This window comes from Nycticebus coucang, chromosome 22 (assembly GCF_027406575.1).
Source record: "Nycticebus coucang isolate mNycCou1 chromosome 22, mNycCou1.pri, whole genome shotgun sequence".
Classification (NCBI taxonomy): Eukaryota; Metazoa; Chordata; class Mammalia; order Primates; family Lorisidae; genus Nycticebus; species Nycticebus coucang.
Genome location: NC_069801.1, coordinates 18,662,159 through 18,688,802, shown reverse-complemented (window position 1 = coordinate 18,688,802; position 26,644 = coordinate 18,662,159). Strand labels below are relative to the sequence as shown.

The 26,644-nt window shown below is 42.2% G+C and overlaps 2 protein-coding genes across 2 annotated transcripts in view; both read right to left on the bottom strand.

Moving 5' to 3' along the window:
- The window catches only part of RCAN3 (RCAN family member 3), a 50,138-nt gene extending 27,302 nt beyond the window's left edge, over positions 1 to 22,836 (bottom strand). The window contains exons 1-2 of the mRNA XM_053576134.1: positions 22,604 to 22,836; positions 11,315 to 11,513 (exon numbers count right to left, since the gene is read on the bottom strand). Coding sequence (XP_053432109.1) covers positions 11,315 to 11,509 — 195 coding nt within the window. The 5' untranslated portion in view covers positions 11,510 to 11,513; positions 22,604 to 22,836. The remainder of the gene's footprint in view (positions 1 to 11,314; positions 11,514 to 22,603) is intronic.
- LOC128574981 (60S ribosomal protein L36-like) lies at positions 4,895 to 11,453 on the bottom strand. Its single transcript, XM_053576140.1, has 2 exons — positions 11,315 to 11,453; positions 4,895 to 5,239 (listed from the first exon to the last, which is right to left on the bottom strand). The coding sequence occupies exon 2, from the start codon at positions 5,235 to 5,237 to the stop codon at positions 4,920 to 4,922; it is 318 nt and encodes a 105-aa protein (XP_053432115.1). The 5' UTR covers positions 5,238 to 5,239; positions 11,315 to 11,453; the 3' UTR covers positions 4,895 to 4,919.
- Positions 22,837 to 26,644: the final 3,808 nt, after the last annotated feature.

Sequence of the window (26,644 nt, the reverse complement as noted above, 5' to 3'; positions counted from 1 at the left end):
CTGAACATTCAGTCCAGAAGCTGTTAGATGGGGCCCTGTAAGGTAAGTGTGTGCACACCGCTGGGCAGTGAGGGAGCTGCAGCAGCCTGGGGCAGGATGCGGGAGTCCAGGTGGAATAAAGCAGTTGATCCCTTGGAGGGCAGCTTGGCACGGGATGTCAGGACCAGCAGGGCTAAGAACTGAATGCTGGAGGAAGGGCAGCCTGACACAGGGTAGAAATGGAGGATATTCCAGCAGAGGGGCAGGCAGACATGGGCTGAAAGCCCAAGCAGGGTGAGGGGTGAGGAGCTATCTGTGCACTGTAGGGGTGAGGCGCATGCTTCTTCTGAGCTCACTTGTTCCTGAAGTATCCCATCCCCACCCACGGGAGCACCTTGCTTAAGAAAGATTAGGAACATACATAGCTTTTTTTTTTTTTTTTAGCACCTGAGAGTCTTGAAGCCTACCTGGATTTGAGGAGTGGCAAATTATCTCCAGCTGAAATTAAGTTTATCAGAAGGGAAAAAGCTTCAATGTAAGGAAGAGACCATTACCTAAAAGATGTCTCACATTTCCTTTAATAAATGGAACTTCAATAAATTGAGATTTAAAAATTACAATACATTTTAGTAGTAGCTTATGTACCTCGTTGCTAATAAATTTTGTACCATTAAAAAAAAAATTACAGGTGGCGCCTGTGGCTCAAAGGGGTAGGGCGCTGGCCCCATATGCCGGAGGTGGCGGGTTCAAAACCAGCCCTGACCAAAAACTGCAAAATAAATAAATAAATAAATAATTATAACACATTTTAACAAGAGCATCATAGCTCACAGCAACCTCAAACTCTTGGGCTTGAGCAATTCTCTTGCTTCAGCCTCCCAAGTAGCTGGGACTACAGACACCTGCCACAACGCCTGGCTAGATTTTCTATTTTTAGTAGAGATGAGGTCTCACTCTTGCTCAGGCTGGTTTTGAACTCCTAAGCTCAAGCAATCCACCTGCCTCAGCCTCCTAGAGTGCTAGGATTACAGGCGTGAGACACAGGTGGCCCAGCCTACAGTAGGATGAATTTCAATTTCAATTTCAATTAAATTATATAAGTCAAGGATTATTAAATATTATACTAAATCTTCTACATTATTTAGGCTCGCCCCCAATGTTACTTCTTCTGATGGGCCATCCCTGACTACTAGAGTTAAAAATCACCCCCAGCAAGCCCCTTTCTATTGCTCTACATCATTTTATTTTCTTCACAGTACTTATAATTATCTGAACTTATTTGTTTGCATGTTAACTATCTTTCTTGTTCACTACTATCTCCCTTGGACTTGTGACAGAGGCTGGTACAGTGTTCCACAAACGCTTACTGAACACACAAATCACAATAGAATGTGGAATCACTAAGTACATGATGCTACCCTATCTTATTCAGTGAATCTTTTTTCTTTTTTTTTTTTTTTTTTGTGGTTTTTGGCCGGGGCTAGGTTTGAACCTGCCACTTCTGGCATATGAAACCGCGCCCTACTCCTTGAGCCACAGGCACCGCCCTTCTTTTTCTTTTTTTTTTTTTTTTTTTTATTTCTTTTTTTTTTTAATTTTATTTTTGGCCGGGGCTGGGCTTGAACCCGCCACCTCCGGCATATGGGACCGGCGCCCTACCCGTTGAGCCACAGGTGCCGCCCATCTTTTTCTTTTTTTTAAGAGACAGAATCTCACTTTGCCACCCTCAGTTAAGTACCGCGCATCACAGCTCACAGCAACCTCCAGCTCTTGGGCTTAGGCTATTCTCTTGCCTCAGCCTCCCAAGTAGCTGGGACTACAGGCGCCTGCCACAACACCCAGCTATTTTTTTCTTGCAGTTTGGCCAGGGCTGGGTTCAAACCTACCACCCTTGGCATATGGGGCTGGCGCCCTACTCACTGAGCCACAGGAATCACCCTATTCAATGAATCTTTTTTTTTTTTTTTTTTTTGAGACAGAGCCTCAAGTTGTCGCCTTGGGTAGAGTGCTATGGCATCACAGCCCACAGTAACCTCCAACTCGTGGGCTCAAGTGATTCTCCTGCCTCTGCCTCCCAAGTATCTGGGACTACCAGCACCTGCCACAACGCCCGGCTATTTTTTGGTTGCAGCCGTCATTGTTGTTCGGTGGGCCTGGGCTGGATTCAAACCTGCCAGCTCAGGTGTATGTGGCTGGTGCCTTGGCCACTTGAGCCACTGGCGCCGAGCCTATTCAGTGAATCTTAATTTTGCTAATAACTAGGATGCTTAAATGATCTAAAATACTTTTTAATTCTTGTTTTTGAGACACAGTATTCAGAGTGGAGCTACAAATATCCTTGATGGTAACTAAAGATAATCTGTTCATTTCAAAAATCTCCTAAGATATTCCAAAATCCTTGTATGTTACACACACATCCCCACGTACACTCTGGTATAGTCTAAGGATCCAGAGCTCAGTGTATACTTAAGTATTTCATGTTTTTTGGTACTACTACAAATGATGCTGTTTTAAAAATTACTATTTCTAAATGTTTACAGCTAGCATACAGAAATATAGTTGATTTTGGGAGGTCAATGTGGGAGGACAGTTTGAGGCCAGGAATTCAAGGCCAGCCTGGGCAACATGGTAGGACATGGTCTCTACAAAAAATAAATTAAAAAATTAGCTGGGCAGGGCCGGGCACAGTGCCTCACACCTGTAATCCCAGTACTCTGGGAGACTGAGATGGGCAAATTGCCTAAGCTCACAGGTTTGAGGCCAGACTGAGCTAGAGTGAGACCTTGTCCCAAAATAGCCAGGCATTGTGGTGGGTGCCTATAGTCCCAGCTACTCAGGGGACTGAGGCAAGAGAATCGCTTGAGCCTAAGAGTCTGAGGTTCCTGTGAGCTATTATGCCACAGCCTCTACGGAGGGTGACAAAGTAAGACTCTGTCTCAAAAAAAAAAATAAAAAAATAAAATAGCTAGGCCAGGTGGGACACATCTGTGGTCCTAGCTACCTAATAGACTGAGGCAGGAGGATTGCTATAGGAGTTCAAGGCTACAGTGAGCTAAAATCAGGCCACTGCACTCCAGCATAGGCAACAGAAATATAGTTGATTTTGTACATATTGACCCTATATTCCACAATCTTCCTAAAATCACTTATTAGTTCTAATATACTTTATGTAGATTCCTTTTTAAATAGACAACTATGTCAATTCTGAATACAAATAATTTTACAGAAGAGAATATGTGTATGTGTTTTTGTGTACACACAGACTATCAGGCCCAACTGGAAGAAATGCTGTTATTTGACTACTTCTGACCTACAAAGACGGAGTGATTTTACATGGTATAACCTATCCAAAATTGTGAAATTACATGGAAAACGATAAAATTGAGTTCAGGGTAACGTTATCTCTGGGAGGAGACATGAAGGGTTCAGTTGTATTAGTAAAATTTTACCTGCTAGAATGGGGGGAGGGGCACGTGGGTGTTCTTTATATTACAACCTTTTTGCATAACCTAAAAGTTGCCTTTTGAGAGCCTGGGACAGTGCCTTTACATAAAAAGAATAACCAAACTTGGAAGTGATTTACCTGTGTCCTACCTCGGATCCTTGAGAAAATGGAGGCTAAGGCCAAGGCACCCACAGAATGTTGATTTTGGAAGTAACTGAATGGGACAAGAGCAGAGGCCTGGGAACAACAGGGAAGAAGGGAAGCCTGTCCTCTGTCCCTCTAAGTTGTGTTTTCAAGCTGGTCATCTCAGTGGGCAATTGCAGCTTGATCCTGGTAGGAATCCTCTGAGGAGCCAGTGAGAATATACCTCAGAACTGCTGCTGACTTCAGTGTCAGAACAGGGGGCACGTATTCACGGAGTTTGGTTCCCCACTGGTCAAGTGCTGCCCTGTGGGATGTTATCTGCCTTATGCTTCCAGGACTGTGCGTGCTGAGCAACTTTGTTCAGGCAGTAGAGAAATGCTGGAACAAAAAAACAAGATGGACACAGTGCAGCCCAGGCCAGCTGCCGTGAGGTCGCACCTGCACACAGCTGGCTGCTCTGCCAACAGCTGGAGTGAAAAGGTGGCCAGGAGGATGTACAGGGGGGTAAAAGAGGAGACTAATACATACATATCACCCATGTATGTGTATACACATATATGTGTGCATGTGCATACCTATATAAAAATTACCAAGAACCCCGAATTGAAGAAAAATGGGGGTTATTTTGCATCATTTTTTTTTTTTGTGGTCAAATACACAAAACACAAAATTTATCATTTTATCAATTTTTAAGTATACACTCAGTGGCATTAAGAATATTCACACTGTAATTATGACCATAGCCATCTCAAACAAACTCTCCACCCATTAAACTCCCTACCTCTAAGCAACCAATATTCTATTTTCTATCTCTATGAAATGACAACTCTAGGTGCCTCATGTAAAGTGGAATCAGAGTTTCTGTCCTCTTGTGAGTGACTTATACTACTTGGTATAATGTCTTCAAGGTTCATTCACGCTGTACCATTATGAGAATTTATTCTTTTTTAAGGGTAATACTTCCACTGTGTGTATACATCACATGTTGTTTATCTATGCATCAAATGGTGAACATCTGGGTTGCTTCTACATTGGGCTGTTATGAATCATGCTTCTACAAACACGTGTATTCCAGTATTTGTTCAAGGCCCTGCTTTCCATTATTTTGTTTCCAGAAGTAGAATTAGTGGATCCTATTGCAACTCTATGTTTAATTTCCCAAGGAACTGCCATACTGTTCTCTATAAGAGCTCTATCATTTTATTTTATTTATTTATTTTTTTTTTGGCCGGGGCTGGGTTTGAACCCGCCACCTCCGGCATATGGGACCAGCGCCCTACTCCTTGAGCCACAGGCACCGCCCTATTTTATTTTTTTTATCTATAAAGGTTTTATTGTGCACAGAGGGGTTTCAGTCCTTCTTGGCAGCTGCTTTCCTCATGGCGGCCAGGACATTGCTCAGCTCCTCCCACTTCCTTTTAGCACGGATGTGTGTCCCCACTCTTTTCTTGATGAATTTGAGGGCCCGTTTGTCCTTGGAGACCTTGAGCAGCTCCATGGCACGCCGTTCATACGGGGCAAAGCCACACACTTCTCGGATCATGTCCCGCACGAACTTTGTGTGTTTGGTTAGGCACCCGCGACGGCGGCTGTGCCTCGGTTTGCTCACGTTCTTGGTCACCTTGTGGCCCTTGTTGAGACCCACGGCCATGGGGTAGCGCAGAGCCATGGCTGCAACAACAGCAGGAAACTCCCAGAGCTCTATCATTTTATACCAGCAATGCACGAAGGTTCCAATTTTTTCACATCCCTGTCAACACTTGTATTCTTTTTTTTTTTTTTTCCACAATAACAGCCATTCTAATGGGCACAGCAGTATCTCACTGTGGTTCTGATTTGTATTTCCTTAACTATTAGTGATGCTGAGTTTATTGGTCATTTATGTATCTTTGAAGAATTATCTATGCAGGCTTGGTGCCTGTATCTCAGTGGCTAGGGTGCCAGCCACATACACCAGAGCTGGCAGGTTCGAATCCAGCCCGGGTCTGCCAAGTAACAATGACAATTACAAGCAAAAAATAGCCAGGCGTTGTGGTGGGTGCCTGTAGTCCCAGCTACTTGGGAGGCTGAGGCAAGAGAATTGCTTAAGCCCAAGAGTTGGAGGTTGCTGTGAGCTCTGATATCACAGCACTCCATCCAGGGCAACAGCTTGAGACTCTGTCTCAAAAAAAAATCTATTCAGGTCCTTTGCCCATATTTCAATTGGGTTGTTGCTGAGTTTTAGGAGTTCTTTGTATATCCTGGATATTAATCCTTTATCAGATATGTGATTTGCAAATATTTTCTCTCATTCTATAGGTAGCCTTAAACTCTGTTGATAGTATCCTTTGCTGTACATTTTAAATTTTGATGAAGTTTAATTTTATCTATTTTTTGTTGTTGCCTGTGTTTTGATGTCACACCCAAGAAATCATTGCCAAATCTACTATCATGAAGCTTTCTCCCTCTTCTTTTTTTTTTTTTTTTGAGACAGAGTCCCACTATGTCACCCTCTGGTAGAGTGCAATGGTGTCATAGCTCACAGCAACCCCAAACTCTTGGGCTTAAGTGATTCTCTTGCCTCAGCCTCCCAGGTAGCTGGGACTACAGGTACCCGCCACAAGGCCCAGCTTGTTTTTGTTGCAATTATCATTGTTGTTTAGCTGGCCCAGACTGGGTTCAAACCTGCCAGACCAGGTGTATGTGGCTGGCACCATAACCACTGTGCTACCAGTGCTGAGCCATCTCCTTCTATTTTCTTCTAAAAATTTTATAGTTTTAGTTGTAACATTCACCTCTTTTTTTTTTTTAAGAGACAGGGTCCTACTATGTTGCCCAGGCTGGTCTTGAACTCTTGGGCTCAAACAATCCTCCCACCTAGGCCTCCTGTGTAGCTGGGACTACAGGCATCTTTGATCTAGTGGAGTCAATTTTTTATTTGATATAAAGTAAAGGTCCATCTTCATCCTCTGCATGTAGATATCTACTTTTCCCAGCACCAGTTGTTGAAAGGACTGTCCTTGCCCCATTGAAAGGTCTTGGCATCATTGTCGAAAATCATTTGACTATAGGGCGGCGCCTGTGGCTCAGTGAATAGGGCACCAGCCCCAAATGCCAAGGGTGATGGGTTCAAACCCGGCCCCGGCCAAACTGTAACAAAAAAATAGCTGGGCGTTGTGCCGGGCGCCTGTAGTCCCAGCTACTTGGGAGGCTGAGGCAAGAGAATCGCCTAAACCCAGGAGTTGGAGGTTGCTGTGAGCTGCGATGCCACAGCACCCTACTGAGGGTGACAAAGTGAGACTCTGTCTCTACAAAAAAAAAAGAAAATAATTTGACTATATACTATATGAAGGTTCATTTCTGGGCTCTCTATCCTATCCCACTGGTCTATATGTTTGTCTTTATACTAGTACCACACTGTTTTGACTACTGAGCTTTGTAGTAAGTTTTGAAATCAAGAAGTGTGAATCCTCGAACTTTGTTCTTCATTTTCAAGACTGTTTTGGCTATTTGGAGTCCCTTGAAATTCCATATCAATTGCAGGGTAGGTTTTTCTATTTCTGCAAAAAACATCATTGAGATGTTGATAGAAATTGAATCGGTAGATTGCTTTGGGTGGTATCGATATCTTAACAATATTAAGTTTTCCAATCCAGGGACACAATGTCTTCCCATTTATTTCTGTCTTCTTTAATTCCTTTCAGCAATGTTTTATAGTTTTCAGTGTATAGGTGAAAAATCAGTCTTGGCAAGCTGAATTACTCTAGGACTCTAAACCCGCTGTAGAAACTTGACTCAGATTTCTTTTCTAGCTCTAAGTTTCTATGATTCTCCAGTATTTAATCAAGCCTTGACGCTAACTAAATTTTACTAATTCTTGGCCAGAAGAGCACTATAAATTCAGTTAAACAAACATTTACTGAGACCTTAAGACATTCCATGCTCTGTTAAAAATAGTTCGCCATAACATAAACATTCCTCCTTTGAATGTTCTTTTTCAAATCTCAAGTTTAAAACAGCACTTTCCTCAAAGGATTTTACTTTTATCTGGATTAAAGGATGTGCTAGAACACTCCACAACAGAGTTAGCCTAAAAACCAGAGGATTAGCTCACTCAGTTAACCTCTAAATATCATTTGCTTTTCTTAAATAGTATTTTCTATTGTTTTTGAAATGGAGGATACAGAATGAAATCTTTGATAAAAAGATTTAAATAGTACATATGATTACACAGACCAGAAAGGAATTTAGGCCAGCGTATCTGGGAGCATAATTTCAGATTAAATCCCCTATGCACTACTTTACTCACCGGCTCATAATTCTGTTTCTTGATCATAGCACTGAATCACTAACCCTCAACAACCACCTTACAGAAGCCGCTCCTTCAACAGACACTTGACACCTGCTACTCTGCACTGGGAACTCAATTAGATGCTCAGTGCTACCAACTAGGAGAGCAAGCAGAGATGCCTTAACACATCCCCACCATCGGCATCAGAAAAACAACTCAGATCGAACATCCTATGGTGAGCGGGTCCAGGAACAGTTTTATTTAAGTCAGTCTTAAGTAGAATCTTGGATTCTGGGAAGATGCCAACTGGTAGCAACACTCAGCAAAGGCTCCTGACCAGACGGAGAAAAACTGGACAGAATCGGACTCTATGAAGCCAAAGGTGGGGAGCTGAGCCAAGAAAGAAGTTCAGCAAGCTGTAACTCCAAGGAAGAGCATTCAAGAAAACAAATTACAGGAATTCTGGAAGGAGAAAAGGATGGTCCTAAAGGTATAGATGCTCTACTCCAAGAGATCTTGGAGGAGAATTTCACAAGCATTGCAAGAGGTACAGAACTTCAGATAGTAGACAGTTTCAGAACCCCAGCAAGACTCAATCCAAATAAAGCATCTCCTAGACACACTATGATTACTTTGCCAAAGTTAAGACGAAGGAGAAAATTCTGCAAGCAGCCAGATCTAAGAAAAGCATCACCTACAAAGGGAGAAACAATCTCTCAGCCGAAACATTTCAAGTCAGAAGAAGATGGTCATCAACCTTTGGTCTACTAAAACAAAACAACTTCCAGCCCAGGATCCTGTATCCACCAAAGTAGAATCTTGCTGTCCATTAATATTTACTGCGTTCCTTCCAACGCACAGACCTACAGCAGAAAAGACAAACAATCCTATTTTTCACATGATAAAAACCTAAATTATATTTTGAAAACTCCTCATGTTCAAATCAGAAGGAAGACTAATTTTTCCTTATTTTAAGAAAGGGAAAACTGGGATTAAAAACAACAAACAAACAAATATAACTGCACTGGGGCAAATTCAAATCTGTCAAAGAAAAATGAAGTAGTGACCCTGTGGCACTCCCGACACAGCTGCTGGTTAGCTGAGCACATGCACAAAATCAATGACCCGGCTGCTGGGGAGATATGAAGCAAAAGACAAGCCTCTTCCTTGGTTTATTTTTCTTACACTTTCTTTTCTTACAGTTTATCATCTCACCCATATGCACACGAATTATAAGAAATACTGATGAATATCTAGAACCAAAATCTAATAAACTAAAATGAAGATTTACCTTTACATGATAATGTAACTATGTTCTTTATTCCACTATTCAAAGACTGTAAAAGCTTGTTCCCGAAATTAGATTATAAAGACAAAAACCTTTTCAAGTCAGGAAAAAAAAATTCTTTCAAAAATTAAGTGTTTAATTGCAATCAGGATTATTCTGCCTATAATCCATCAGAAGCATCTGTTTTGGCTTTTGCATATATGTGAACGACCTGAATAAATAGGTGATTCCAGAATAAGATACTGACGGTGAGAAGAAAAATATAAAGGCAACATTTGATTTCTGCCCACATTTTAAATCCAGTTTATCTACAGGTAACTTTATTAACATAAGCAATTTATATTTTATAGTTTCAGATATTACTGTTAAGATTGTTACATAAAATTCCCTACGAAGTCCACTGAACTGTTGCCTCTAGGATTTCTGTTGAGATGATTTCTGGCATAAATTTAGATTAGATAGATTAGATGTAACTCCCAAATGTTTTTAAAAATAAAAACCATCAAGAATTCACCCCTTTAGCAAGTTTAAATTTTCTCAGGCTCTGGCTAAAAAGAAAAACTTGAAGCAGGTAAGATTATGAGGTTTCCTGAAAGAATTCCCAAGAAAATAATTGAAAGGTAAATTGGAAATATGTTTAGTTTCTTACAGTAACAAATAAACAAGGTCAACTTATTTATAACAGGAAAATTTAGAGCTCTTAAAAAGTATGAGAACACTAGAAAGGATGATATCAGGATCTCTAAATTATGACTGAACTTGGGAAATGAGAACTACCTCCAAAGACACAAAACTGGCAACCGTATCCCTCTCCCTGGGTCCAGAGAGGGAGACGGACAACATGATGGACAACATGTGGGTCCATCACCTCCAGGCATCCACTGGGACAGCTTCCTTACTGGTCCCTGCTCTAGCACCTCCTCCTACCACTCTGCTCCTGGTGCTGTGGGCTGATTTTCCTAACGTGGAGCTCTGATTGACACTCCTAGGAGGACAAGCTCCTGAACCTGACATTCACAGTGCTTTGCAAGATGGCCCTACACCTACCTTCCAACCTGATTTCTCTTAACTTCTGCCACATATACCTATGCACCAGCCACAGAGAACTGCTTATTATTCCTGACATGGCCACACCCTCCTGATTAGCTCTTTTGCTCGCTCTGTCCCCTCCAGGCAAAATTCCCTTTCCCTTCCCTGCTACAATCTTATCCTGCTCTCACAGCTCTTGTCCAATCCCATCTCCCCAGGAGCTCTCTTATTCCAACTGATCCCCCCCCTTTGATACCTCAGTGTACTTTCACGTGTTTTCATAAGGCGTTAATATTCTATTTTATATCATAATTATTTGTCATCCCTACCACTAGACTAGATCCTGTGAGGCAGAATCCGTATGATTACTGCCCTGTCCCCTGAAACAGCCGGTACAGTGCCTCCCACATTGTAGGCGATTAAGTACGTACTGGGTTAAACTGCATGAAAGTTCTGCTCCAAGAAAGTCACCAGAAGGAAAATATTCATGTGCACAGACAGGAAACTAAAGGCTGGTGATAATATTCTATGGAAAATATATACCAATGGCAGAAATATTTCAGTTTCATAAAACTAAGACCTATAGGCTTTTCTGGGGTCATGACAGAAACACATGTGCAGACACACACACAAAAAGCCTCTCTTTCCAGGTAAATAATTAATGAACCAAAGGAGAATAACCTTTAAAATAATAAACTCAATCATTTTTCCCCAGTGAACTTGTAGAAAATAATAGAAAAAATGTTAATTTTGTCACAATAAAATCATAAACAGTCCTAATAGGTTGTACATAATTAGCTCTAGGAAGAAGACGAATTTTTTGTGAACGTACTTCCAAGTAATAGGAAGACAGGTTAAATATTACAAGCTTTTCTTTAACTATAACTCCAAAAATAAATGAAAAAATGAATGTGATTTAATAAGACTTGATTCAGGGTTCACTAAAAGCAGAGCTTCTTAAAATCTTTGTGGAGAACTGTTTTTCAAGTATTTCCTGTCGCAGACTTTCTAAAATACAACAAAGATGCTGCAGCAATACCTCAAGGTGGACATGCACTTTCTGTGTTTCATTTGTCAGGGGCCAGTAAAACTCTGTTTCCCCAAATCCACGTACATTCAACATGCTACTGGTGCAGGCCAAAGGAGGATATGTGCTTACCTTCTGCTCCTGCACCTCGAACACTGCTTCATGGACACTGCAAGCAAAAAGTGAGGTAGGCAGATCACTTAAATCCATCATCTCTTCTAAATCATCTTCATTTTCACCAAAAATCATCTCTTCTTCCTCTTCTTGGTCACTGCTACAGAGATCTGATTGGCTGTCATTCCAAGATTTCATAGTGTCCCTTAACATTATCCTGTTAAAAGAAGGATGTGTATTAGGCAACTATTGTTAAGAAAAGAAAACAACACAGATAAAATTTTGAAGACTCCAATAATGTTCCAATCAATCACGTTCTCAAGACAGAAACTCATCACATGAAGCAATTTTATTTAGAGAAGATAAATCGGCATTTAAATCAACTCACTACAACCCTCATAAATGAATTCTATATACACCAATTTGATTTGCTTAGCATATTTTACATAATATTTCACTGGCAATGATATACTAAGAAAAAAATGCAAAAAGTTTTCCGGAGGGGATAATATAAAATAAGACAGCATCAATATGTACACTAGTTTTCAAGCATTAAAAAGAAAAATATGAACCAGAATGGCCTTCACATATTTGTTTTGGGTTTTAGGTCTACAACATTGAAACTGGCATCGCAGAGTAAAACCCACACAGATCCACTCACCATCTGCACCCTGAAATATGGTCTGTGATGAGCTGATTTTACCTTTCTTCACCAATTTGTTCTTTTTGAATATACTCCCAAAGAATTAAGCTTCACAGAATCAAAAGTTATCCATAAACTTGGCCTTTGTTATTATTAAAAACGTCTACAGTATGTAAAAATTTAACTGGCTCAGCGCCTGTAGCTCAGTGGTTAGGGTGCCGGCCACATACACTGGGGCTGGCAGGTTCGACCCCAGCCTGGACCTGCTAAACAGCAACGAAGACAACAAAATAAATAGCTGGGAGTTGTAGTGGGCACCTGTTGTCCCAGCTACTTGGGAGGCTGAGGCAAGAGAATCGCTTAAGCCCAAGAGTTGGAGGTTGCTGTTGCTGTGAGCCGTGATGCTACAGCACTCTACTGAAGGCGACATAGAGACTCTTGTCTCAAAAAAAAAAAAAAATTAACATAGAAGACAATTTAAAAGGTCCCTTTCCTGAATATGTATGTATTTATTTATTTAGATACAGTCTTATTTTGTCACCCTGGGCAAAATGCCGTGGCATCATGGCACACAGCAATCTCAAACCCTTGAGTGCAAGCGATCCTCTTGCCTTAGCCTTCTGAGTAGCTCCGAATACAGGCACCTGCCACAATGCCTGGTTATTATTATTTTTTTTTTTTTTGCAGTTTTTGGCCGGGGCCGGGTTTGAACCCACCACCTCCGGTATATGGGGCCGGCACCCTACTCTTTTGAGCCACAGGTGCTGCCCTGCCTGGTTATTTTTAAAGACAGCTCAGGCTGGTCTGGAACTTTTGAGCTCAGATGATCCACCTGCCTTGGCTCCCAGAGTGCTAGAATCACAGGCATGAACCACCATGCCAGGCATTACGACATTTACTTTTAAACAGCATAATACATCCTAGCACTCTGGGAGGCCGAGGCGGGTGGATGGCTTGAGCTCAGGAGTTTGAGACCAGACTGAGCAAAAGTGAGATCCCGTCTCTACTAAAAACAGAAAAACTGAGGCAGGAGGACTGCTTGAGTCCAAGAGTTGGAGATTGCTGTAAGCTAAGCTTGAGACTTTGTCTCAAATAAACAAAAAGAATGATACATACAAGTGAATATACCAAGAAACAGATAGAGTAGCTGAACTACAGATGTACTCCACAATGCCCAGCTAATTTTTCCATTTTTAGTAGAGACGGGGTCTCACTATTGTCCAGGTTGGTCTTGAACTCCTGGCCTCAAGCAATCCTCTGCCTTGGCTTCCCAAAGTGGTAGGATTACATGTGTGAGCCACCACGCCTAGCCCTTTTAATGAACTTTTAAAAATCACTAATTTTAAGTCAAACTCCTGGAGCTGACGGTGTCCCTCCATTAAAATAACAAAACAATCTGTTACATAGGGACCATTTGTGTTCACGGCCACGTCACACCCACCAAGGTCAGCACCTTGGACATGACACATTCCAAGATGCTGACACAGAATTTAAGAAATACCTGCCAAGCACAGGATAATTTAAGTGATCATAATTATTACCACCTCAAGAGTATCTAATTTGTGATTTTCCCTTTTATTTTAAAGAACACAAGTCCACAGGAATACACTGCAGAGTAGTAATTACAGGATAAAAACAGTGATTTTTGTTATTCTACTGTATCAGTCAAGACTAATTCTAAAAAGTGAAATCCTTACTTGTCCTTATAAACATAGGCGGAGCGCCTCCTGCTTGGTACTGGAGGATACTAGACGAGTAAGATGAGTTACCCACAAGGAACTCCCAGCAAAGCACAAATTTATTCTGGACTGTGCTGACTACTCCACTCCCCTAGAGGACCCTGTGCCATTATCCCCACTGTACCTCTCCATTTCTCCTTCACCTTTCCTACCAACTTCCTAGGACCTGCATGTGACCTTCCTTGACTCCAGCCACCCCTGAATTCAGCGTAGTTAAGTTTCAGCCACCATCTTCTGGCTATGGCTGCCCTCGGTATGGACAGCAGTAGTTTTCTAACACATTACTTTATTGCCCTTCGTAGATAATTGTGTTTTTTACGACCAGAAGGTTTGTCGCAACCCTGCCATTTTTGGGTCTCTGTCACATTCTGTAATTCAACAATATATCAAATTTTCCATTACTGTTGCATGTGTTATGATGATCTGTGATTACTGATCTTTGGTGTTACTGTTGTAATTGTTTTGGAGCACCATGAACTATACCAATATAAACAGAGAACTTAATTGATAAACGTGTGTGTGCTCACTACTTCACCGACCAGTCACTCCTTGTCTCTCTCCTGCTCCTCAGGCCTCCCTACTCCCTCAGACACAACAATATTGAAATCAGGCCTATTCACAACCCTACAGTGGCCTACAAGTGTTCAACTGAAAGGAAGAGTCATACATCTTTCACTTTAAATCAAAATCTAGCAATGATTAAGCTTAGTGAGGAAGGCATTTTGAAAGTCAAAATAGGCTCCAAAGCTAGGAGTTTTGCACCAAACTTTTAGCCAAGTTGTGAACACAAAGGAAAAGTTCTTGTAGCAGATTGAAAGTGCTACTCCAGAGAACACATGAACTTGTGTGAACAAAGCAAAGCAGCTTTGTTGCTGAGGTGGAGAACATTTCAGGGTTCTGGATAAAAGATCAAACCAGCCACATTCCCATAAGCCAAAGCCTAATCCAGAGCAAGGTGCTGACTCTCTTTAATTCTATGAAGGCTGAGAGAAGTAAAATGTAGAAGAAAAGTTTGAAGCTAGCACGGGTTGGCTCAAGAGGTTTAAGGAAAGGAGCCATCTCCATGACATGAGTGCAAGGTGCAAGTTATCCAGAAGATCTAACTAAAATCACTGACAAAGGTGGCTACACTACACAACAGGTGTTCAATGTAGATGAAGACACCAGCTAGGATTTTCACAGATAGAGAGAAGTCAATGCTTGGCAAGGACAGACTGACTCTTACTAGGGGCTAATGCAGCCAATGATTTTAAGCTGAAGCCAATGCTTTGACACCATTCCAACAATCCTATGGCCTTAAAGAATTATGCTAAATTTGCTCTGCCTACGCTCTAAAAATGAGAAGAACAAAGCCTGGATGACAGTACATCTGTTTACAGCATGGTTTACTGAATATTTTAAGCCCACTGTTGAGACCTACTGCTCAGAAGACTCCTTACTGGGGTGGCACCTGTGGCTCAAGGAGTAGGGTGTCGGCCCCACACACCAGGGGTGGCGGGTCCAAGCCCAGCCCCAGCCAAAACTGCAGGAAAAAAAAAAAAAAAAAAAAAATGAAGAAGAAGAAGAAGATTCCTACTGTTCACTTACAATGCACCAGGTCACCCAAAGCTCTGATGGAGATGTAGAAGATGATTAATATTCTTTTCAGACCCACTAATACAACAATTCTTCAGCCCATGGTTCAAGGATTATGACTTTCAAGTCTTATTACTTAAGACATACTCTGTATAAGGCTATAGCTGCCATAGCTCTTCCAGTGATTCCTCTGATAGAGCTGGGCAAAGTAAACTGAAAACCTTCTGAAAAGGATTTGCATTCTTGATGCCATTAAGAGTATTTCATGATTCATTGGAGGAGATCCAACAATCAACATTAATGAGATTTTGGAAGAAGTAACCAACCCTCATGGATGACTTTGAGGGGTTCAAGTCTTCAATGGAGGAAGGAACTGCAGATATGAAGGAAATAGCAAGAAAACTAGAATTAGAAGGAGAGCCTGAAGATGTGGCTGAATTGTTGCAATCTCATGATAAAACTTGAATAGAGGAGGAATTGCTTCTTATACATGAGTAAAGAAAGTGGTTTCTTGAGATGGAAGCTACTCCTGGTGAAGATGCTGTGAACATCATTAAAACAACAACAAAAGATTTAGAATATCACACACAGTCGACAAAGCAGAGGTTCAAAGGATTGACTCCTATTTCTTTCAAATTTCAGACTGATCTAAGTGTACAAAACATTAGTTTATATTGTTTGCATTTGTTAGGTAGAGTCCAAGTTGTAGTTGAGCCCTTCACCCAGGAGGTATGCTATATATCCTTATATGTGTACGTGAGGGGGTAGCAACCCATTTGTTTATTTTTTTTTTTTTTGTCTCACTATTTTGCCATCAGTAGCCGTGGTGTCACAGTTCACGGCAACCTCAAACTCTTAGGCTTAAGCGATTCCCTAGCCTCAGCCTCCCTAGGCTACAGGTGCCCGCCACAACCCCCGGCTATTTTTTCTTGTTGTAGTTATCATTGTTGTTTAGCAGGCCTGGGCAAGGTTCAAACCCACCAGCCCTGGTATATGTGGCCAGCGCCCTAACCACTGAGCAACAGGCACCAAGCCCCATCTCCCCGTTTAGATTTAGTCATGTTTTTCTCTTGTGTGAAAGTGCAGCTGTTCATTTGCTGGTTTCATATTAGTATTGACTACACTGGCAAAAAATATGGAATGCTTCATGAATTTGCGTGTCATCTTGTCTGCATTGTTCCAATTTTAGTATGTGTGCTGCCAAAGCAAGCACTTGAAAGAAGCATTTTGAAAGAAGTTCTACTGTGGGTAGAATGTTTATTAAACAGTACTGCATGCTACAGAGAAAACTTTTGTGAAAGGAAGAACCAACCAAAGGGTCAAACTTCATAGTCTTATTTTAAGAAATTTCCACAGCCATCTCAACCATCGCAACCACCACACTGACAGTCTACAGCCATCCACATCTAGGCAAGCCCTCTACCAGCAAAAAGATTACAACTCACTGATGGCTCAGATGATAGTATTTTTTAGCAATGAAGTATTTTTAAATTAAAGTATATATGTTGTTGTTTTAGACATAATGTTTTTGCACACTTGAGATTACAGGACAGTGGGAACAGAATTTTTATTTGTATGGGGAAACGAAAAAATTCACGTGACTTGCTTTATCACAGGGGTCTGGAGCTGCATCTGGGGTATCACCCAGGTGTACCTGTTGGAACCTAATTTCAGGTCTCAGCTGCCCCTTTCATTCATTCTCAGACCTCTCTGTGCCTTGGCCTTCTGGGTCTTGGCCCTTCCTGGTTCTTCCTCACCCACCAACTCTGTTTTTTCATTGGTTCCTCTTTGTTTAGTCCCCATTTGAAACTTGGTCTCTTTGAGGTTTCATCCTCATCCTCTTCCTTATCTTACTCTCCTGGGTGGTTTCATCCACACTGGAGCCTTTAACTGCTGAACCACCAGTTGTTCTCAACTTAGTTTCTGCGTCCCTTTGGCTCACACATACACACGTGTGTCAATGCTGTCTCTCATTTCACACAATAATTCCTAAGCCAGGAAGGATGTCACCACAGCTGAAGGAGAAGAGCAGAACCTTGCGCAATCAAGAGGATGGGTAGTATAGAAAAGATACCACGTCCCCAAGAGACTCTGCCTCTTGGTCGTTCCTGCTTACATACACTGAAAATCACTGATCTATACGACTACTTACAAATCCATGTACTGAGACTCAACTTCTCTCCCAAATTCTAGTCTTGTATTTTCAGTTTTTCTTTTCTTTTTTGCAGAGACAGAGTCTCACTTTATCGCCCTTGGTAGAGTGCGATGGCATCACACAGCTCACAGCAACCTCCAACTCCTGGGCTTAGGCGATTCTCTTGCCTCAGCTTCCCGAGTAGCTGGGACTACAGGCACCTGCCACCACACTGGCTATTTTCTTGTTGCAGTTTGGCCAGGGTCGGGTTTGAACCCGCCACCCTGGGTATATGGGGCCAGCGCCCTACTCACTGAGCCACAGGCGCGGCCCGTATTTTCAGTTTTCTATCAAACATATCTACCTGGGTAGCCCCCAGATACTATCATACAATTGTTTTTAATTTATCCCTTTCATTATTGTGCCAGAAATCTCCAATCTGGAAGTGAATGTTAGGAGAAAGGATGGTATTATATCTCACTGAGGCTTTCATAACAATCTTTTCTTCAAGGATAAATTGTCAGGTAGACTCTGTAGTTCTTAACAACACTTTGTTTATCCTTCTGTTACATACTTACATTATGGCTGTTGTTTATAAGTGATTCCTACCTCCCAGACTGTGAGTGTCTTTGAATCTCTAGGTCCTGGCATGGTTTCCAGCTCCCAGTACATACTTTATAACAAGGACTGCTGAATAAAAGCAGACAGCATTGTGATTACCCGACTGGTATGTCAGCACAAAGGAAAATTTAATTCTGCATGGGATTAGAGACAGATTCCCAAAAGAGGTTATGGTGAGACTTTAAGGATGAATAAAGTTTCGGCAGGAAGAGAATGTGAGGATTCCAGACAAAGCCAACAGTGTACGAACAAAAGCAGGAAGACAAAAAGATCCGTATGTACAAAGGCCTCACGAGCTGTGTGGCTGCCATGCAAGGTGCCTGGTGGGGGTGGCATGAGACAAAGGCAGAAAGGTGTATCTGGGCCAGGCTGCCATGAAAAGAGGGGTACAGAATTCTGACGTTAAACCAGTCAGTACCAGCACGTCACTGAAGGCTTTTAGGCAGGAAAATCGTAAAACTGATTCAATTTAACTTTTAGTATCACTAAAAATGGGCTGTCCAGAGGCACTAGTGTTTATATCCCCTTCTTCCCTACCCTCTAAAAAGAGGTAAGGAAAATACCAGGTCTGGTTTTTTGGAGGTTGGCAAGTTGGGGAGCTCTGAATGGCTAGATTTGGAATTTTGAGAAAAGCAACATATTTTTGACAGGATTTTTTGTTTTTCAAGTTTCCTTCTCTAACTCTTAAAAACGAGAGAGAGAATACAGGAAACAATCCTTCACTTGACTTAAAAAAAATTCTTAGAATGTTACACCTTCATTTCCTGTTTTCTACCTTCAATTTTGTGTACCTTTTTCTTTCGACCTACATAGCTTCAGATGTAAGTCAGACGAACAGTGCAAGGAACCCGTGTTTGCCGTATCCTTTACCCAGTTACCAATCACTTGTATCTTGTTCATTTGCTTTAACATTCTCTATTTTTATATGTGTATTTTTTAAAGTAAGATGTAGTCTACTTTTAACCTACTAGAAAATAAGATGTTGTCTACCTTTACTTCCAAATACTTTAATAAGAACAAGATAATTTTCTTACATAACCCACAATATCATTATCAAAGATAGGAAATTTAACAGTGACAAAATACTGTTATCTAATTCATAATCTATATTCAAATTAGCTGGTTATCCCAATAATGTCCTATATAGCTTTTTTGCCTTCAAATGCTTTATATTATTAAATTATTTGCCTTTTATTTCAAGATATTTCAATAATCTTTACAGCATTGCTACGTTTTCTTCACATATACACTGCTATGTATTTAAATAAACTTAAAAAAAAAAAAGGATGCATTGCTGAAATAACCGCAATGTAACCGCAGTAACCGCAAGTAAGTATGAACAGTCCTTCTATGTACCCCAGAAAGGTTCAGGCTCCACGATCAGACTTCCTAGATTTGAATTCTGGCTTCCCCAGAACTATTAGGTAAATTACTTAGTGTTTCTTTTTGTTTTCCTAACTATAAGATGGGAATAATAATAATCCCTACCCAATAAGGATATTAGAAAGATTAATGTGAGAATACATGCTAAGTGCTCAGAATAATGCTTTGCATATAGTTAGTGCTCAGGAATTATTTTTTATAGACACAATCTATGTTAATGCCATGTGGGGCTGACAGGACCCCGAGAATATCTGAATCACTGGTAGAATTGATATTAACACAATAAAATGAGAAAAAACCATACCCAAATAATCTAGTTCCAAGCTACAAAAACTAACCCACTGTATATCATTTCAAGAAAACTATTCAGTATCAGATGTGTCAATAAAATGAGCTCTAGAGCAATCACTGGAGGTAGTAATATGATTCCAGAATAAAAACATCTCAAGATTTAAAAACAGAGGGAGGTGAAAAAGGCTATGCTGCCTTTCTGCAGACCTTACAGAATTTTACTTCATAATACAACACATATAGTATGAGACATTATCATTCATGTGATGGTTTTTTTGCTAAAGCCAAGTCTCAAAGATTATTCAGATACAGTTTAACACTGTGACCAACTTCATAATTTTCTGACATGATAAATGCAGTTAAATTTGAATAGAGAAATACGTAAAGAAAACATATAAGGCAACTCACCTCATTTTCACGAGGGCAGAAAAGTATATTGCTAAGCTGTTACTAGTGGAGGCACTGCCAACTTTGCCCTACTCCAACTATCAGCAAATGAAGCTGTTCCCCGCTAATAACCAAGACTGGCCCAACAGAAAAGGCTGAACCAATATGCACCAGCTTCTGTAAGCAAAGGTCTGTGCTAATCAGGGTTTAGTATCATCTCTAGCGCAACTGTAGCTGCCGCTGGCTTCTGGCAAATTGTTTCTTCATGGAAACATCAAATGAGTGGAAAACTCCAAGTAGCATGACCATCTGCTCTGCTAGAACAAGCCCTTTGACAAAAGTAATCCATCAAGGCAAAATGTCAAGCACATGGAGTTGAGCTTGCATTTTCTGTTCTAATCAGGAAAAGGTAAATTCTCCTCTGCCATTTTTTTAAAAAAATAATTCTTCAAAAGAATATGCTTCCCTAGATGCATTTTTAAATTTTTTGATGCTACTGAGCAATGCTGGACGCAAACAAGTGCTCTATTTCCAGCTCTCCGGGTGCCCTACTGAATAACCTTGGAAAAATCACTTGGCTTCTCCATACTGGTTCTCTCATATATAAAACAAACACTTACAGATGCTTTGAACTGCTAAATTTATTACTTCTAGGTGCCCCATGATCGCATTAATGTACACAGCTATGATTTAATAATAAAATAAAATAAAAATTTATTACTTCTAAATTATAAATTTTGACTAAATTTTTAAAAAGGCATAAACAGGATGGTCAATGTGGAGGTCTGAAGGGCTACCATGAAGCCCCTATCTCCTACTCTCTGCTAATTCACCACTTACAGGTAGAATCCTACTATTTATATTTTTTAGTAGTATGGTAAGAAAAAGAATTTGGTGCAACAGTAAAGAAAAGCAGTGAAAATTGGATTTTCATATTTTGTATATTTCTATAATGTAAGCCCTGTTTTTATAAATAATCTAGAATTGATCCTGTTGTTGTTGTTATCAAGGTTCCTGCTACACCAGGAATAGTGATACTTCTTAGCATGAGATAGGTAACAGAAATAAACAACAAAAGTCAACTGTCAAAACTATGAAAACAACAACCTTTAAAAAAGAATTGGAATAAAGATATAGAAGACTGAAGCTCTTTTCTTGCTATATATACCTCATTTCCTCTCACTATAACCTCTACTTTCCAGGGAAAAAGTGGAGAGCACTGTGTAACCTTCACCTTCAATTTGTTTTTTGTTTTTTTTTTTAGGTCTAAATAGAAAACAGTATTAAACGTCAGGGCTTCCACTATTTCACAGGCTTCAAGCTCTTAACAGACTTCCAAGTCACAATATTTTTCATGATGTTTAAGTCTTTCAAACAACAACTCCAAAGCCAGATGAAATCTCTCATTTCCTTACCCTATCGTTCACATATTTAAAAGCTTGACAAATGTTGCATTTCAATAGCAGGAACAATCTTGTTTCCCCTAAATGCACCGAAATCTCCTCTCAGGTGAAGAGAAGAAAAAGAAATGGCTTGCCAATGCAGTAAAATGTAAAGATGATGACATGGCTAAAGAAAGGGCTCTTTAGTTTTCAAGTTTTTCATATCTTCACGCATAAAAAAGTCCATTTCTAGAATACCAGTACAAACTCCCACCGAAACCAACAAATTTGTCTTGATGCACAAATAGCTAGATTCTGAATATTGTTATATGCTTACACAGTTTACCATATTGAACCAAAGCTAATGAAACAGTCTTAAGTCACAGGTAATCACAGATACAGACAAATCGGTGGCTTCTCTTGCCGAACAGCCCTTCGGAGATGTTTATGAAAAGTTCGAATAAATTGGGTGTACTAGGTAGCTTTCAGTATGGGCGAGCGGGTATTTTTGGTTTTGAGCACTCCAGCAGACCATCACTTTAATCCTAGTTTGTATCTGAAACACGAAGTCGAACTGCTTCCTACTCCAGAATCCTAATCTTTAAAGGAGATGATCAGATTTTGCTCGGAAGAGGCACCAAGCAACCTGGAAACAGACCTCTGTAGCTCACTACCTGTCCCAGCAGCGGACGGGAAGCAGATAAACAAGTGTGAAGAAGTTAGGGACTAACTCCGCGATGGTTCTCCGAGCATCGTGGGGGAAAGGGCGAGAGAGAAGGGGCTTCCCCCTTCCAGGCTGTCCCTGACTGCACCTGTCCTGCCTTCAAGGGTGGGTTGGGCCTATTAGCTTGTCAAAAGTCAAACAGTTGGTAGGAGAGAACTGTTGCTGGTGGAGGAGGAAACCTTTTTTATTTTTAAATTTTGGTTTTGTTTTCCAGGACACCACCCTGGAGGTGCCAGAGAAGACCCTGGGTGCCACCCGGGCCGGGGCGGGAGGCGGGGTCTCGGCTCTCGGGAGTCCACCCCTCCCGGCAGCTCTGGGCGGCTTTTTTTTTTTTTTACTTTTTGCCCCCGCCTGGTGTCCCACCTCTGTCGCCCGCAAACGGGCTGCGAGACGCCGGGCGCCAGCCCCGCCCTGTGAGGGAGACTCACCTGCGCGCCCTGCCCCGCAGGACGGAAGCTCGAGGGAGCGGAGCGGCCCGGCGGCCAGACAGGGGTACCCGGAGCCGGACTCCGAGGCGGCTGGGCCCGAGGCGGAGTCCAGAGCAGCGCCAGACGCTCGCAGTTTGGCCGCCACGCCCTCGACGCCGGCGGGAGCAGCACCCTCGGCGGGGACGCGGGCGGCGTCCGGACAGAGCAAGGCTGCCGGCGCCGCGCGCGCTCCCGCCCCCGCGCGCCCCGCCCCCTCCGCGTCCGGCGCAGGCGCCCGAGGCCGGCCGGGGGGCGGGGGCGCGCGGCGCGGCGGGGCGGGGCGGGGCGGGGGCGTCCGGGGCGCGCGCACTCCGCCCACTCCTTCCGGACTCCGGTTCCCTGCCGGTAGGGAGCCTGGACTGTCGCCCTCTCTCCATGCAAGGCCTTTGATGACCTTATTGTTTTCCACCGCGACCAGAAATCTCCTTTTCCTACGGGTCGCGTATTGACAGTTACAGGAGTATTTCATAGGAACATTATTAACATTTACCCAGGGCCCGTTACTATGCGCACGGCGCCAAGTGCTTGGCGAGCTTCACCTCACTTCACCTCGCAGTACCCAGCGAACCGGATATTGTTATCCCCCACTTTATGGAGGAGGGGGAGCTTCCTTGTGCTTAATTGCTGGAGGGGAGGCGGCCAGTGGGTGGCTGAGCTGTAGACTGCACTAAGTGTGCGACCGAGTATCCAGAGCTCCTAACCCCGGGGGATACTGCACGCCTCCCCCTCCTCCTCCCTTCGCCCTCCTTCCAGCCTCTACCCCCTGCCATCCTCCTCCTTCCACTCTCCCCTAACTCCTTCCAGCTCACCCTGCTCCCCTTTCTCTTCCTGTCACCACTCCTCACTTTCTCTGCCTTATGCACAATAGAAATACATTTACCTCTTTTTAGTGCTTTCTTTTTTGTTTACAAAACACTTTAACTCACAGTCTTGACTGATTGTCTCAGAAGCCTGAGGAGGCAATGGGACATTGTTGTGCGGATTTTGCAAATGGAAAAAGCCAGTGTCTAAGTCTCAGCTGTTCAGTGAGTTATCCAGAGTTAAGGTGGTGGGACCACCTTACATTGGGGCAGGTATGATTATTGTTGTTATTACTATTTTTACAAAGCACCAGAGCCAACTTGGAAAGGAACTGGTGTCTCTTCTCTTCGCTCCAGGAGAGGAATCAAGGACACAGAGCAGGAAAGGAACTTGTCTCAGCTCCCATCTTTAAGGGCAGTTAGAAGAAAATAATTTTTGTGATCACTAATTCATGGTGATGGTGGCCACTGTTGTCCTAAATAAACATTATATACAGGACACCGGTAGGCCGTCACAAAACCGAGTGAGCCTACCTGACATCTGGAGATTGTTTATTCACTTCCAAGGCCTACTGTCATAAATAAGTTGGGGAACTGAGCTCCATGGCAGGGATCAAGGACCCAGGGTCTGTGCACTCAGTGAAGTGTTAACTGGCTGTAAATTTAGTCTAACTAGAAATACTTTGAAGTCATAGCCACCTTGAGAGCAAGAAATATTTTGACTTTGTGACCTATAAGGGGGGATCTATTTAATGTATACCATGCTGGTTAATAACTTTGCTGATGTGTGCTTTTACTGTGAAGGTATAAAAATAACTAAAAGAAATAAGAGGACAGAACAGCTCTTTGAGGAGAGCTGTTCTCTGGAATTGCTGGCTTTTCTGTAAATAAAAGTAGAACTGCTGATCTCTTATCCCTTTCTCTGTTGATTGGCTTAGGTGACAAGTGGACAGCTCCTTGGTTCAGCAACAATGGCCCACTCTAAGGCGAAGTGAAGGTTAAAATCGGAGGGACCCAGCTTCTGCTCATGGGGTAGGAAAAGGGCTCTTCACTGTTAGATTTAAACCAAGGAAACGAGTAGCTCAGCAGTTAGGGAGCCAGCCACATGCACCAGGGCTGGTGGGTTTGAACCCAGCCCAGGCCTGCTAAACAACAACAACAAAAAAAACAGCTGGGCGTTGTGGCAGGCACCTGTAGTCCCAGCTACTAGGGAGGCTGAGGCAAGAGAATTGCTCAAGCCCAAGAGTTTGAGGTTGCTATGAGCTATGATGCTACAGCACTCTACAGAGGGTGATATAGACTCTGTCTCAAAGAAAAAAAAATAATAACCCAAGGAAACAGGGTTGGATTGTGACTATAATGGCTCCTTAGCAGTTGGCCCCCGATCATTATAGAAGTATGTCCAAGAGGTCCCCCCTCCTGTCTCTTGCTCTTTACTTTGGTTTAACCAAATTCCTCACTTCATTAATTTAATAGTTATTGCAAGCCAATAGAGTCAAATAAAACCGACCTGCCCAAATAGAACTGACCGACCCAGGAAGAAACGAGTTCATGAAGGTCCCACCCAGGAAAGAGTAAATGTGCTAATCCCTACCCCTCCGACACTTTACATTCCCATCCACCTTAACCCACGTGCTGACTTCCTTCTCAAACTCAGCTCACCCACAACCAGGTGGAAATAAAGGCCGCGTTGGCCCACACAGAACCTGGAGTCCGATTTTCTTTTGTTCACGTTTTGTAATAATCTTTTATTTTCAGTCTTTGACCTCTCAAAAGCCACTTCCTTTGTCAAGGTCGCCTTCTTAAGAACTGCTGTAACTTTCTTCTTCTCTAACTTCTTCTAACATAGCAACTTCTGTGAAAATTGAGTTTTTATGCCAAGAGAGTTTGGAAACGGCTGCTTCTGTACCCTTGCTTGGATATCTGTGAAGGCATTAACACGAAAAATGGCTCTGAGAGGTCCTAGGTCAAAAGACCAGTTAAGCCTGGTTTAACTCATTTTCCCTGAGGTGCTGGGCTGGGTGCTGGGGGTTGGGCTTGCAAATACCCATATGAATCTGCCACTAATACAACTGTATATGTGCATTAATAGAGATATTTGCACAAAGTGGTGGCAAAGCAGAGGAAGCAAGCAATCCTACCTGTATAGGTCAGAGAGATCTTTGCAATTAGAGTATTTAAGTAGGAGTTGTACGTGGAGAAAATGAAACAGAGCATTCCATAGAAATAACAGCATATTTAGAAGCATATAGGTGTGCTTTTGGGTTGGTTTTTGGGGTAAGCATGGTTAAGTATTATTCAAGATAATGAATGCATGTCATGCATGTAATACATCACTCAAATTGGGTTAAGCAAAAAATAGAATTTACTGACTCACATAACAGAAAAGTTGAGGGCTTCAGGCATTGCTGGATCCAGGGACTTAAACTGTAACATCAGGATTTAGGCTTTTATCTCCATTTCATGACTCTGTTCCCCTTTGTGTTGCCTTTTACCTTTTCTGAGACTGTGTTTCCCGATGACATGGCAGAATGGCTGCTTCCAACTTCAAATCACACCCTTACCAGCAGAGAGTGTCTTTCCCTGGATGCTATCAACAAAAGTCCCAGGACTGCATCTCATTGGTCAAACGTGGGTTATTTGTGCATCACTAAACCACTCTCTTGAGAAGGAGCATGGAATATTCTGACAGCCTAAGCCTGGGTCATGTGCTCACCTCTGGAGCTAGGGTGAGTCAGCTTCTCTCAAATCTTACGAGCTGGGATTGGGGCGAGGTGGCTTGTCGTGCTAAGTATTTTCTGTTGGTTTCTCCAGATCTACTCGCTACCCTTTTCCTTCCTGATTTGTGCCTCAAGAGGTCAACCTGCATGGAGTGCTTCAATAGTTCCCTTGTCCTCTGGCTTACAGTTGAATCCACCCCTAGACGGTATTAGAAATGTATCAGAGGGTTGGAAGATGAAGTAAGGGTATGATTCTCCTTCCCTACTGCGTTGCTGCAGGTTAGTTCCCTACCTTTACTGAAGCATCTGTCGAGTGATCTTCTTCATACAGATTCTCTTTCCTAGTTCTGGTAAATTCTCCCTTCTCCTGCCCAGGAGGTGACAATGGCTCTCCCTTGCTGCCAGCCTCGGGGATCAACATCATTTCCCCTTCTTTCCTTCCACCCTGCCCACCCGTTTATATATAACTTTTGCTAAACTCT